Here is a 14,564-nt window from a genome sequence, read left to right as displayed (position 1 = left end):
GTACTTAAGGAAACCAGTATCAGAATACAGAATCTAAAACCTTAAACTACAGTTAAAAAGAGAAAAAAATGAAAACACATTTACCTGAAAATCAGCCCTACTAAATAAAATGGAATACTTCTATTGAGCCTTTTCTTTCCCCTGGCATTTATAGCTTTTATTTCTCAACAGAAAATAATAGTTATTGTAATGCTTAAGACAGTTTTTTCCCCTCTGTATGGAAAATACTGATACACAGTGTATTCTTAGATCTACAACTAGTTATTTGATCTGACCTAGATCAACGTGAACCCATACATTCTAACCAAAGTCTATGTATCACTCTTCTGATTTACTTTTACACAACACTCTAGATTTTATTACAATTAGTAGAACATTTTCCTAAGGACATCAGAACAACCCAGAGACTGGCCAAGAAAATAACTGGCATTTGTATTATTTGATATGTAGGGGTTTCCTGGCCTATATTTTTATAGAACCTTCTGTGGCAACCCAGGAATGCGGGTCCAGAAGCAAGGAAAGAACTAATAAACAATCCAAAAATTGGACAACATAATACTAGGTATGCCTTATTTCCCTACCTGCAATTCTTAAAGGATAGATGGGGAACCCTGAGACATAGAGGCCCCAAAGCTTTAGAAATTAGGGAAAAGATGGGCTATTCAGGCCCAAAGCACAGAAATAGTGGCCACCATCTATTACATAATTTAGATAATGCTTTACAAAAGTAAAAGCCAGGTGCTATGAACTGAACTGTGTCCCCCCCCAATTCATATGTTGATGACCTAACCCCAGATGTGATGGCATCTTGAGATAGTAATTAATAAAGAAATAATTAATGGTTAAATGAGGTTATGAGGGTAAGACCCTGATCCATAGGATTAGTGTCCTAACAAGAAGGGACACCAGAGCTCCTCCTCTCTCTGTCATATAAGACACAAGAAGGTGGCTGTCTGTAAGCCAGGAAGAGAGGCTTCACCAGAACCCAAACCTGCGAGACCTTGATCTGAGACTTCTAGCCTATAGAACTGCAAGAAAATAAATTTCTGTTGTTATAAGCCTCAAAGTCTGTAATATTTTGTTATAGCAGCCCAAGAAGACTCAGTTACCAGGAAACTATGTTTACATGTGATTTTTGACAAATAGAAAAGTGGCATAAAGTTTGAAAGAATAAAGTGTTAGTTTCCAAAAATATGCCACACATTGAGAAGATTTTTATATAAAAGTTGAGCTACATAAAAACAGGACTAAGAAACAGTCTTAATTTTAGAAATTGATCTTAAAGATTGCTGAAGCCATAGAATTGTTACTTCAATTACATTTAAAAATTCAAATGTCATTCTTTGGAGTACATAATTAATTCTTTCAAAAAGGTTGAGATGAGTTCTTGAGTGAAGTATCTCCACACAAAGCTCAGTGTAACATTTCCTTAATTTTGCTACACAAGCAAGAGTAGTTCTAGAAAGAGCATCTTGTAGTTTTATTTTGATACATAATTGATGTATATTGCCTATTACACCTGCTTTTATGAGTGATCCAGAGACATAGGATTGATGATAAATTCTCAATCAGTATGTATGATTGTCAAGAACCAAGAGCAGGCAAAGCCATTTTGTCTTTTGTATTAACTTTCCAGTCATTATCAGTCATTTAGAATTAACACAGATAACTTGAAATAAATAGACTCTTCTATAACATTTAGTATAAATGAATGAGGTTTAATCCAAAACAGAAATATATATAATTCATATAAGTACTACCTCAAGAAAAATATAATTTAAATAAATACTATCGCAAGAAATATATCATTAGAATAAACACTATCTCAAAGAACAAGGACATGACCTGTTATTTTGCATATTCTCATCTTGGTTTTAATGCTTATGCAAAAATTAGGTTGATTTGTTTCATTCATTCATTCATTAAACATGCTATTGAATAGGTGATGGCATAGTGGAAAAAATAAGTATTTTAGAGATTTGAAAGTGAGAGAAACCTGGATTTGAAATTTAGTTCTATCTACTCCATACTACCTCTGTGAGCTTTGGCAAGTCACTGAAACTCCCAGAGCCTGAGAATTCACATCTGAAAACTGAGGAAAATTGTTCTATGAAAATTTAAAAGTCTGTATAAAGTACCTAGCACTTAGATTCTTTCAAAATTGCTGCTGTCATTTATGGATTTTTTATAACATGTGAAACAGTTATAAGAAGGCAAGACATTTCTCCAAAGAAGATATACAGATTGCCAACAAACACATGAAAGAATGCTCAACATCATTAATCATTAGAGAAATGCAAATCAAAACGACAGTGAGATATCATCTCACACCGGTCAGAATGGCCATCATCAAAAAATCCACAAACAATAAATGCTGGAGAGGGTGTGGAGAAAAGGAAACCCTCTTGCACTGCTGGTGGGAATGTAAATTGATACAGCCACTATGGAGAACAGTATGAAGGTTCCTTAAAAAACTACAAATAGAACTACCATATGACCCAGCAATCCCACTACTGGGCATATACCCAGAGAAAACCATTATTCAAAAAGAGTCATGTACCAAAATGTTCACTGCAGCTCTATTTACAATAGCCAGGACATGGAAGCAACCTAAGTGTCCATCAACAGATGAATGGATAAAGAAGATGTGGCACATATATACTATGGAATATTACTCAGCCATAAAAAGAAATGAAACTGACTTATTTGTAAAGAGGTGGATAGACCTGGAGTCTGTCATACAGAGTGAAGTAAGTCAGAAGGAGAAAAATAAATACCGTATACTGACACATATATATGGAATCTAAGAAAAAAATGTCATGAAGAGATTAGTGGTAGGACAGGAATAAAACACAGACCTACTAGAGCATGGACTTGAGGATATGGGGAGGGGGAAGGGTAAGCAGTGATGAAGTGAGAGAGTGGCATGGACATATATACACTACCAAATGTAAAATAGATAGCTAGTGGGAAGCAGCCGCATAGCACAGGGAGATCAGCTCTGTGCTTTGTGACCACCTAGAGGGGTGGGATAGGGAGGGTGGGAGGGAGGGAGACGCAAGAGGGAAGAGATATGGGAACATATGTATATGTATAACTGATTCACTTTGTTGTAAAGCAGAAACTAACACATCATTGTAAAGCAATTATACTCCAATAAAGATGTTAAAAAAAAAAAAAAAAAAAGTAAGGCAATGACAAGTGAAGACTAGTCTCTGTCCTGGAAGAACTTACAGTAGTGAAGCATGTAAAAATAAGTTCTACAAATTGCTGTGGATGCTAGGAGAAAAATCAGTTTAAGGTATGAGATGAGCCCATACCTTAAACAGTGATGAGATGAGCCCACTATTTGAAAACCTACCAGTAAATTACAACAGTTAGTATTGAAAACAAAACTCTTCTGGAACACTGAGAATCTACAGTAAATTCTAAACTAGATGTTCTGATTAGATTAGATCAACATATATGAAATGATAAACAAATGTCATCACCACGGTATCATGTAAACAAGAATAATGATGATAATGAAATATTTTAGGGGATTTTAGAGAGTTTTTTAAAACAAATACTTAAGAATTTTACTTACTTCCTTTCTATTCTAGATTATCACTATTATGTGCAAAACAGGAACTAAAAGAAAAATTGTTTTAAATTGTGTCATTTTATTTCTTAATAATTACTAAACCATGGATAGGAGTTGTTAGAGTCTGAGGACAAAGTTTGAAAAATCTTATTCCATATAAGCTATTAGTTTAAACTACTATTAAAATCCTAAACTAAGAGGAAAATAAACACTAACTTGGTAGAATTTTCCTTTTAACTATATTTCTCACCAATATAAACTTTACTTTTACTTTTGAAGAGTTTAGTATGTAAAATTTATGGCTAGTGGGAAGCTGCTGCATAGCACAGGGAGATCAGCTCAATGTTTTGTGATGAACTAGAGGGGTGGGATAGGGAGGGTGGGAGGGAGACACAAGAGGGAAGAGATATGGGGATATATGTATACATATAGCTGATTCACTTTGTTGTACAGCAGAAACTAACACAACATTGTAAAGCAATTATATATACTGCAATAAAGAGATTTAAAAAAACAGTTTGGTAGTACCCATTTGAGTGAGTGACATTCTGTCAAAGGTCATCCAAACACAATTTTTACTTAACACAGATTTTATTAATTGAAACAGTATTATAACTGTCTAAAATCAAAAAGGAACATCACAGATTTTTATAATATATCATATAGAAAATACAGTAACTCTTGAACCACAGTAAATCTTGAGGAAGGTGCAGATTTTTTTGTCTTCTTGCCCTACTTTATCACTAATTTCCAATCACACAGCATGTGTTTACAATAACCCAAGGTCTTGTAATAATCCTATTGTTACTTTAAATCCTTTAACCTAAAGCAGATGTGGAATTTTTTAGCCACTAATAATACCATTGCAAGCCAAATATTGATCATATTTTTAAATGACTGTTAGATTATATATAGAAACATAAAAGATAGAAATGTAAAAGATATATTTTTATTTTATTTTACAGACATATAGCACTTACTACGTGTAAGCATCTGAGCACCTTCCAAATACTAACTTGATTAATTTTAGGATATTAAAGCAAATTTTGAAGAAGATAAATTGTTTGAGATAATCAGAAAGCCCCATAGTAAGTTAAAGACAGGGGATATTAACAGGTGGGCAGGTCAAATATATCAACAGCTAATTACACTAGACTTGTGTCTTCCTCTACAGTGTCTTCAAGCAGTGCAAGCAAATATGCCTCATATTTCAATATTTTTCTTCAAATTTCTGTCTCCGTTGACTAGTTCCCTTAGTAGTAAATTTCACCAATCTTTGTACTCTAACTCAAATGGAGGCATTAGGTAAGGAACAGACTCTGTCTTTTACTATATAGGTAACCCAGCTGACTTCCGTCTTAGTATTTGTGAATGCCATACTAGAAGAGTTTTGTTCTTCATGTAATTCAGAGCCCAGGGGAATGCCTGGCCCATAGTCTATTCTTAACATATGGTAATCCAATCAATGAAACAGGTTTTCCCCCATGTAACTGGATTATCTCTTCAGTAAAGGAATTCCTTGAAATTGGTGAAAGTCTTTTTGAAAAGTGAAATTTCTTTTTTTCTCCACTAGATTGCCAACTAGGTTGGCAAGAAACAGGTCAAGAAATAAGCTATGCTTCTGTCTCTTTACCATTTGGAATAAAATTATTGTTAGGATTTCTTAAACTTACGTATATTTATTGTGAAGAGTAGCTACCCCAAATTATAAATCTACTTTTGCAAAATAAAAGAGACTGCCTTGAGTCTTTACTTTTCTGGGGACTAAATAGCTATTGAAGTTATGAAATAGTTTCCATTACTTTGTTCTGTAGTGGTCTTTTGAAGCAAACTTATAATACTCATTTTTCTTAGATGCAAAAATTATTTTTAAATGCATTAAGTAGCCTCTTTTGTCCAACAACATTTACTTATTTCCATTTTCTCTCATTTTCATTATCTTTTATTCTTTTTCACTACTAAATCCATTCAGATTTAAAATTCTCTATTACATTTATAGCTACATAAATACTGTGGAATGGACTGGCATTCCCTTGACAGCCTTCTCTTAAAAGTCTTTTCTTGTTCAAATTGGCAAATCAAATTGGCAAAGACCTTTGACCTCCAGTGATTCTGGGTTGGAACTGTAATGAGGGAAACAATAAAATTAAGATACCAGTCCAAATGTTGGGGGCAGAAGTCCCAGCCAAAAAGGAATCAAGACAAAGAGTTATGTTTTACCATTCTATGCCTTGGGAAATCACCAAATAGACGAAGCTCAATGTTTATCAACAGAAAACTAAGATGGGATCAAAGCATAAGCTGGGTGATATCATTGCTTAAAACTGACTTTGAGGACTTCCCCGGTGGCGCAGTTGTTAAGAATCCACCTGCCAATGCAGGGGACAGGGGTTCGAGCCCTGGTCCAGGAAGATCCCACATGCCATGGAGCAACTAAGCCTGTGTGACACAACTACTGAGACTGTGTGCCAAAACTACTGATACCTGTGCACCTACAGCCCAGGCTCCACAACGAGAGAAGCCACTGCAATGAGAAGCCGGAACGCAGCGAAGAGTAGCCCCTGCTCGCCACAACTAGGGAGAGCCCATGAGCAGCAATGAAGACCCAACGCAGCCAAAAATAAATTAATTAATTAATTTATCTAAAAATAACTGACTTTGAAAGAAAGAGGCAAAGGGGAAAGGGTAGAAGGAGAAAGTTAAAAGATAGCATATCCCCTGTTAGTATACCCTCCTTGACTTGAAAATTTCAAGAAAGTCACAACTATATGGACCTTCTTGGGGAATGTGTTAGTATGTATAGTAGAGTTTTCCAGATAATGGAAAAATAAATAGGCAAATAAGTTGGATTTGAATGTGAACTAAGAATAAATAGGTTCTGCATGAAAGCATCACGGAGTTTCCTAAGAATAAAATTCCATGTGCTTTTGGTAGATTTTGTGACAAATTTTAGCTTCTCAAAATTCTGTAGGCATAGTTACTGGCTGTTTTCATTTGCTTGGTGGGTAACGTCACCAAAACGTGCTTTATGGTATGGAGAGTAGTTATAGTGTTAGGCTTCGAATCACACTATTCCTTAGATCATGCCAGTTCAGAAAGTGGATTTGTCAAATAACACTGAGAAAAAATGATACAGTATCTTAACTTCCATTAATAGTGTAATGCTTTAAGACAGCTCTAAAATCAAATGTAGATTCAAATCCTTGCTCCACCACTTACTATGTGATCTTAGGCAAGTAAAACTTAAACTCCCTGTCCTTCAGCTTCCTCACTTGTAAAATGGCATTAACAATTGTCCCTGCTACACATGGTTGTGTGAAAATTAAGTGACTTTTGACAATAAAATGATTGGTACAATGCCAGGCACATACACAAGTGTTCATAGTAAGTATATAATTATTATTAATTAAAACATTATTATTATATAAAATGATTAGAATATAATTTTATGAAATTTGGTAACAAACAGTAATAAAAAAGAAAATCAGTAATAAATAAAGTTTACTAAGTACATAGACCCAAGCTGAACGCTTTTTAAGTAAAAAAAGACAAACTATAAATTATGTAAAATTCTTAGGTCCAAATATCTTTAAGGACACAAATATTAAATTAATGTGCTTTTACAAGGTAGATAGAAAACTAAACACTGCATCACTTAGTGATAACCCTTAACTTACATGGAACCTGGCAGCAGAATATATACATATATTTCTCCTAGAATTCATCTGTCATCATTATTTATTTGTTTATCTTATAGATTATATCAAATCTGAATCTCTAAAATGGAAGGAGCCAAAAGGCAAAGTTTGGAGGAAGACACTGAAGGACAGGTCACACACACAGGTAAGCAAAGTTAAAAGAAAAAAATAATTATAAAATTAAAATTAGATCTGGAGATCTCTAATGTTCTTATTGCCACTATTCAGTATGAAATTTAAGTAATACCTTTGAATGGGTTGATGGAATCATCTAAAAGATATTTGACTGGATAAATTAATGTGAAATAAATACTTTTAGAACAGTTTTAATTAGATGTCAATTTGAGTTTGAATGAATTCATGAGTACTAAACAAAAATGCATGAAAACTAATTTCATAGTGGCAGTGTTTAGAATACTTTCTAAGTATGACACAAAACCAAGAAACCATAAAGGAAGACTGATAAATTCAGCTATAGAAATGAGGAAAGGAAGGAAGAAAGGAAGGAAGGAAGGGAGGGAGGGAGGGAGGGAGGAAGGAAGGAAGGAAGCGGGGGAAGCAAATGTCTGCTATCTGGTAAAAGTCATCAGGAACAAAATCCAAAAAAATTTTAACAAATTGAGGAAAAACATTTGCAACTAACTGACAAAGGGTGAATTTCCTAATATATACTAAAATTTCTACAAATCAATAAAAATAAAACCAACAACCAAATGGAGAACTGGGCAAAATATAGAATAGACTATTTAGAAAAAAAATTTTATAGGCGCTTACAAAGTTAGAACCATATAGTGAAATACATTTTTTTTCACATGGTTTGTAAAAGTAAAAAAGTTTAATATCACACTTTGGAAAGAGGCATACTCGTACATTACTGGTAGCAGTGCAAATTGGTACAACCTCTTTAAAGGTAGTTTAGCAATATTAAAATTAGAAATATATATGCTTTTTGACCAAGCAATTTTACTACCATTACCTATATGTAGACCTGCACAGAGAGGGAAAAAAATGTATGTGCAGGGTTCTTCACTCAGAATCATATGTCAAAGAAAAAATGTGGAGCAACCATTTACATCAATAAGAAACTAAGTAAATTAATATCTACACAGTAGAATACCATGCCTCCATTTTTAAAAAAGGATGTTTATGTATATATGTGAAAAAAACTCTAAGATATATTATGAAGTAAAAAAAGAAAAGTGAACAGAAGTGTGCATAATATACTACCATTTGTAAAAAAAAGAGGAAAAAAAGGGATTCTCTTTTCTTCACACATAAACGCATGCTATACACATGCATATTTTGTATATGCAGAAGACACATCTGGAAAATGAAGACTACGCAAGTAAGTAAAAAAAATCAATTGTCTGAACATAATTAATATAAATAAATTTATATTAAAATTGTATATTATTATATAAATAAGAATTATTAGGAAATATGTGGGAGAGAGAATACATCTACATACATAATACAATATTAAAGTATGGATATGGCTAAGTTTTAGTGAAGGATATTTAAAACTCCATATTTTCAAGAATTTAGACCTTCTTCCAAACACTGTTATTATTTATCAGGGCAACTGAACATCAGAACTTCAGTTAGATCATCCTTGATTTAATTAATATTCTTAAATCTGCAAATTCCATCTTTTCTATATTTGTAAAAAGATTCTTAGGATCTTAGAAAGAATTGAATGGTTATATAATAAGTTTCTTAAAGCCATTTTAGTTTTAGTTGGAGTCAGGCCTCCCTCTTACTGGTTGTCTTTTAAGTGCTATTGTCATTATTGTTCTCTGGATCTTGATAACATTTCAATCTGTTTCCCCCCAAATCCTAGTTTCCTTTGTTAATAGTGTGCTCCCAATTTTAGTTTATTGCTGAAGTTTCTTTCTTATTTAATGACAGTACTATTTTTCTAAAATTCTAGTTTCTTCTCTATACTCTAATTTTTTAATATCTTTACCCACAATTTTTTCCAATAGCTCAAAGTACATAATTTGTATTTTCATTAATACAGATGTTATAGAAAGATTCTTAGTCAAAACCCACTTAACAAGATTATTGTGGGAGAACATTTCTATGAGCAAGGCAGTCAGAAATTTCTAGTCCAAACAAGATAATTTTTCTGATACAGAAGATAGAAAGTCTATTTCCATGGCAATACTTATACAAATAGCAATTGTGTAAATAGTCCTTTTGAAAGTAAAAAGGAAAACAATTTGTTTTAAATTTTATTCCAGGACCCAAAGGAGTAATAAATGATTGGAGAAAGTTTAAATTGGAGAGTGAAGATAGTAATTCATTCCCACCCAGCAAGAAGGAGATTCTCAGACAAATGTCTTCTCCTCAGAGTAGAGATGACAAAGACTCAAAAGAAAGATTCAGCAGAAAGGTAAGATAAGAAGAAATCAAAAATAAATAATCTACAGGGTGTTTTTAATATAGTATTGTTTGTATTAGCAAAAAAAAAGGAAATGCAGTAAACACCTATGCCTATAAAGTCATCCCATACTAAAAAATACATGGCAACTGTTAAAAGAATGAGTTACAAATACATGAGTTGACTTAGAGGTAGTTCCACAACATGAGAAAGCAAGATACAGAGAATTTTAAGTTATATGATCCCATTCTCTAGAGCAATGGAAAACAAACAAACATTGTATATGTGTTTATGCTTCTATGATTATATGAGCATGTATGTAGAAAAGTATGGAAAGACACTCACCAAATTGACAATATTGGTTAATTGGAAGGGTGGGATTGGTTGACAGTTCTCAACCTCCTTTCCAAGGAGGAGGAAGAAGGTAAGCAGAATAAGCCACACTATGAAAAAAATATATCCATGATTTTTTTAAGAGCAGCATTTTAAAACATTCTCACTTATTTCTTATTATATAATGTGTATGTCATACATACATAAAAAAGCAAAACATGAAAAGATGATCTCTAAAATCTTGATGGAGATTATCTTAGAGTATCAGAGTGGTAGAATTTCAGTATTTATTACTCCCTTCCTTTAGCTTTTAGTTCAGTTTTGAATCTTTATAATTAGCACATATTATTTATATAAAAACAACAGCAATACTAAAGAAATACTAAAAGAAACCATAAGGTGATTTTCATTGTGGGAAAAAAATCATTTTAGTGGTTTATTTATCTCCAAACCAGCATATATGAGTTGTTGTATATTGATTGTTGTATATTGATTCTCGACAGTCTGTACATCAGAAATATTCTTGGCTCTAGGCTTCTGGCCATTGTAAAAAAATCTTCAAATCTAAGATCTCATTTTCAGGGACTTCCCTGGTGGTCCAGTGGGTAAGACTGTGCTCCCAATGCAGGGGGCCTGGGTTCAGGGAGCTAGATCCCGCATGCATGCTGCAACTAAGAGTCTGCATGCTGCAACTAAGAGTCTGCATGCTGCAACTAAGAAGTCCTCATGATGCAACTAAAACCTGGCACAGCCAAAACAAAAACAAATTAATGCAATAATATGTTTGTGAGGGAAGTGGGGAAAAAAAAGATCTCGTTTTCAGATTTTGATTCCTTCACTGAGTCACTATGTGATGTGGATGAGACAATCAAATTTTCCTATCTGAGGAACTATAACAATACCCCCTCCACTTGTTTCAAAGGGATGTGAAGAGAAAATAAATGAGAACGTATTTTGAAACATGTAAAATGCTATACAAATGTGAGACATTATAATGATTAAAAATGTTGTATTAAGGTTAAGCTTTAGAAATGTATCTGAATGCCTAAATGTCTATTTGCCTGAAGATGTGAATGGCACAAGTTCTCTTAAGAGTGCTCAAATGCATACGTAAATCAGTATTTTGTGGTTCAGCCTGTTAAATTAGCAGAACTATGGTAGCAACTTAAAAATTATATAAAACATTTAACAATGTTTAGGATTAAAACAAAGTTGGAACGATAATTTTAAAGCAGAAAACAATAATAAGAAGAATGAGGATATTAGAAAAACAAATATAGGAGGAAGAAACAAGAGAAGGAAATAATGAAAGTACCAAATACTTCTACTTAATCTCAGTATCTTCTGTAATAAAACTACCTGACAGGTTTATTGTGAAGATTAAGAAAAATAATCTATGTAAATTGTCTAAGACATAGTAGATTTTCCATAAATTTGGGAGTCGTCCAACTTCCCTGGCTCTGGGTTGCTCCACATCTCTTAGTCATACTATGTCCCATCATCACTCCTTTACATCTTGTGTGTGTGTGTGTGTGTGTGTGTGTGAAGGCAAAGGGTGTTTAACATTCTATTGACTAAGTTAATGACATAGCTATCAAGAAAGGCTCTGCAAGTAATTTTATATCCCAGCTTCAGTGAAAAGTAGGTGTCTTGGAAGATGGAAGTTAGGTCTTTTCTCATTTTAGCCTAAACCAGTGCATATGAATCACCTAGAGGGCTTGTTTAAACATGTCTCACTCAGCCTCGCACTTACAGAGTCTGATTCAGTAGATCTTGGTTGGCATCCCCAAATTTGCATTTCCCAGAACTTCTCAGGTAATGGTGATGCTGCTGGTCTTTTGGCTAATCTGGTGAACTCCAAATAGTAGTAAAAAGCTGTCTTTCTTAAATTCAATCCTACATATTCCAAAAAAACTAGTAAGTGATAAGAAAAAATCTTTTTCACAACTTTTGTGGAGGAGACAATAATGTCCAAAGGCATCTGTTGGAAACACATTTAAGTGCGTGTACAGGCACTTGTGCATGCATGTGCATGTGTATACACTTTTATGAAAGTCACTCTAGAGTAGACCTTGCTGGATTTTTTTTCACCCAAAGTGGCACATTTCATGACCATCTCATAGCTCAACTATATTTAGCAATACTTATGCATGTATTTAATCATGAAATAATTACTGAACCTCTATTATGTGCCAGACACTAAATTCTGCCCCCACACAGCATACAAATTAGAAAAACTAATATTAAACAACAAAACAAATAAACATATACTATAATATCAAGTAATGTTTATTGCTACGAAGAAAAATAAACCAGCATAAAGAACAGAAAGCATGGGGCAGGGACACTTTTAGGTAGAATAATCAAAGAAGGTGACATTTGAACAAATGAGGTGAAGGAGAAGGCCATCTCAGGAGGTAGGGGGGACAGCCAATGCAAACTCTTTAAGTTGAGAATGGGTTTGGTATTATAAGGAATATAAATTTCTGACTGAATGATCTCTATAATTTCTTTCATCTATTTCCAGATGAGCGTTCAAGAATATGAGCTAATCCACAGAGAAAAAGAAGATGAAAATTGCCTTCGTAAATACCGTAGGCAGTGTATGCAAGATATGCACCAGAAGCTGAGTTTCGGGCCTAGATATGGGTTTGTCTATGAGCTGGAATCTGGGGAGCAATTCCTGGAAACCGTTGAAAAGGAGCAGAAAATAATCACAATCATTGTTCACATTTATGAAGATGGTATTAAGGGCTGTGATGCTCTAAACAGTAGCTTAATATGCCTTGCAGCCGAATACCCTACGGTCAAATTTTGTAAAATAAAAGCTTCTAATACAGGTGCTGGGGACCGCTTTTCCTCAGATGTACTCCCCACACTGCTCGTCTACAAAGGTGGGGAACTCATAAGCAATTTCATTAGTGTTGCTGAACAGTTTGCCGAAGAATTTTTTACTGGGGATGTGGAATCTTTCCTGAATGAATATGGGTTACTACCTGAAACAGAAATGCATGTCCTAGAGCAGAGCAACATGGAAGAAGATATGGAATAAAGATTCACTATGTCAGTGTCTCATATTTCTCCTTTAAGCATTGAACACTGATTTTGGTAGTATTTATATTCCTTTAGAGAACACCAAGTGTAGCAATGGCTGTTCTAATTTGGGAAAAAAAAAAAAAAAAAACCCAGACTGACACTAAAATTATATGATTAGCATTTCTTAGTATTAGTTACTCAAATTGATATAATGCTTTATTTCAAAACATTGTAGTCTTCAGTAATATTTTAGTAGACAAAGAGGATATGGATAATATTGTGACCGTTTTGAAAAATCCCTTTCAAGTTAGATGTTGGCTTTTTTACTCCATGTTTTTTCCTCATTGTTATTACTGGGTTTTTCAAATTATATTTTTAATGTAATTTTTTTGCTTGTGTAATAAGAATAAAGTCTCATAAGAAAATACATTTCCTATTTAAAGTCTATTCCTTCTCAAATATTACATTATCAAGGCCCTAAAACATTATACAACTCAAAATACAAAAAATTATCATTCAGTAAAATATCTTATATTCCAACCAAACTAATACATAAGAAACTTAGAAACATTGTAGCACATTAAAATTGTTTAAAAAGTATTTGTTTAAAATTACAGTTTCAGAGTTTCAGAAACTAACTTTATCTAGGAAAAAAAGCAGGGTAGAAGCAAGGTCTTTTTATTCTTTAGACAAAATAATATTTAGTGGTAATAATAATTAGAACTATTATTTATTGATTGTCTTTTATGGGCCAATATTTTATACATATCATTTCTAATACTTAACCACAATTCTGCAAGTAGATATTACTCCCATTTCATAAATGATGAAACAAATTCAGAGAAGTAGAAGTTCTACTTCCATATCCCTTGAAAACATTTGGAAAACTCTCCTCCTACACAAAACACATGGAAATGCAAAATAAAATATCATTTGAAAAATGTTTTTAAATGCATGAATGAGCTGAAGAGCAAGATAAAAGAAAATTCTAGGTGTCTGAATCAGAGAGGAAAATGACAGTGAGTGAGAGCCAAAGTGATATAGCCTATCTTTGAAGACATGGTGCTTGATAAGTAACCAAGTGTGGGCTCTCAGAGACAAGTGTGCTTAAAACAGGTTTGCACATTTTCCTCTGGTGAACCAATGTTGAAACCAGACATTTGTCACAAATTCTAGTCTCCACTCTCCTAAACTACTGTTTTATGGCTTCTCTTCTTTCCTTAAAACATTTTGACCCCATGCCAAACACTTCACCTTGCCCATATTTCATTGAGAAAACAAATTATAAGATGAGCCCTACCTCACCTTTCCATTACCAATCTAAAATGTGCACCTGCATGTAAACACTGTTTCCATTGTTAAAATTGAAGAAGCTCATGCAGCTCAGCCCGACTGATCAAACTGTGCTATGGATCCTATGCTCACCCACACGGTAATTTTATTCCTGAAATTATTTCCCCTCTACCCTCATCATCTATTTCTCACTTTCTCTATGCTGTATTTCTTCATATTGGCTTACAAATGAGTTTTT

The 14,564-nt window shown here is 33.5% G+C and overlaps 1 protein-coding gene across 1 annotated transcript; it reads left to right on the top strand.

Annotated features, from left to right (window-relative positions):
• The first annotated feature begins 7,365 nt into the window (after window positions 1-7,365).
• PDC (phosducin) lies at window positions 7,366-13,049 on the top strand. The gene is made up of 3 exons (XM_059076711.2): window positions 7,366-7,426; window positions 9,525-9,676; window positions 12,525-13,049. The coding sequence occupies exons 1-3, from the start codon at window positions 7,366-7,368 to the stop codon at window positions 13,047-13,049; spliced, it is 738 nt and encodes a 245-aa protein (XP_058932694.1).
• The last annotated feature ends 1,515 nt before the right edge of the window (window positions 13,050-14,564 follow it).

The sequence above is a fragment of the Kogia breviceps genome, chromosome 1 (genome assembly GCF_026419965.1).
Source record: "Kogia breviceps isolate mKogBre1 chromosome 1, mKogBre1 haplotype 1, whole genome shotgun sequence".
In the NCBI taxonomy this organism is placed as follows: domain Eukaryota; kingdom Metazoa; phylum Chordata; class Mammalia; order Artiodactyla; family Physeteridae; genus Kogia; species Kogia breviceps.
The sequence above is the reverse complement of the archived record's forward strand: the minus strand, read 5'-3'. Positions and strand labels throughout refer to the sequence as shown.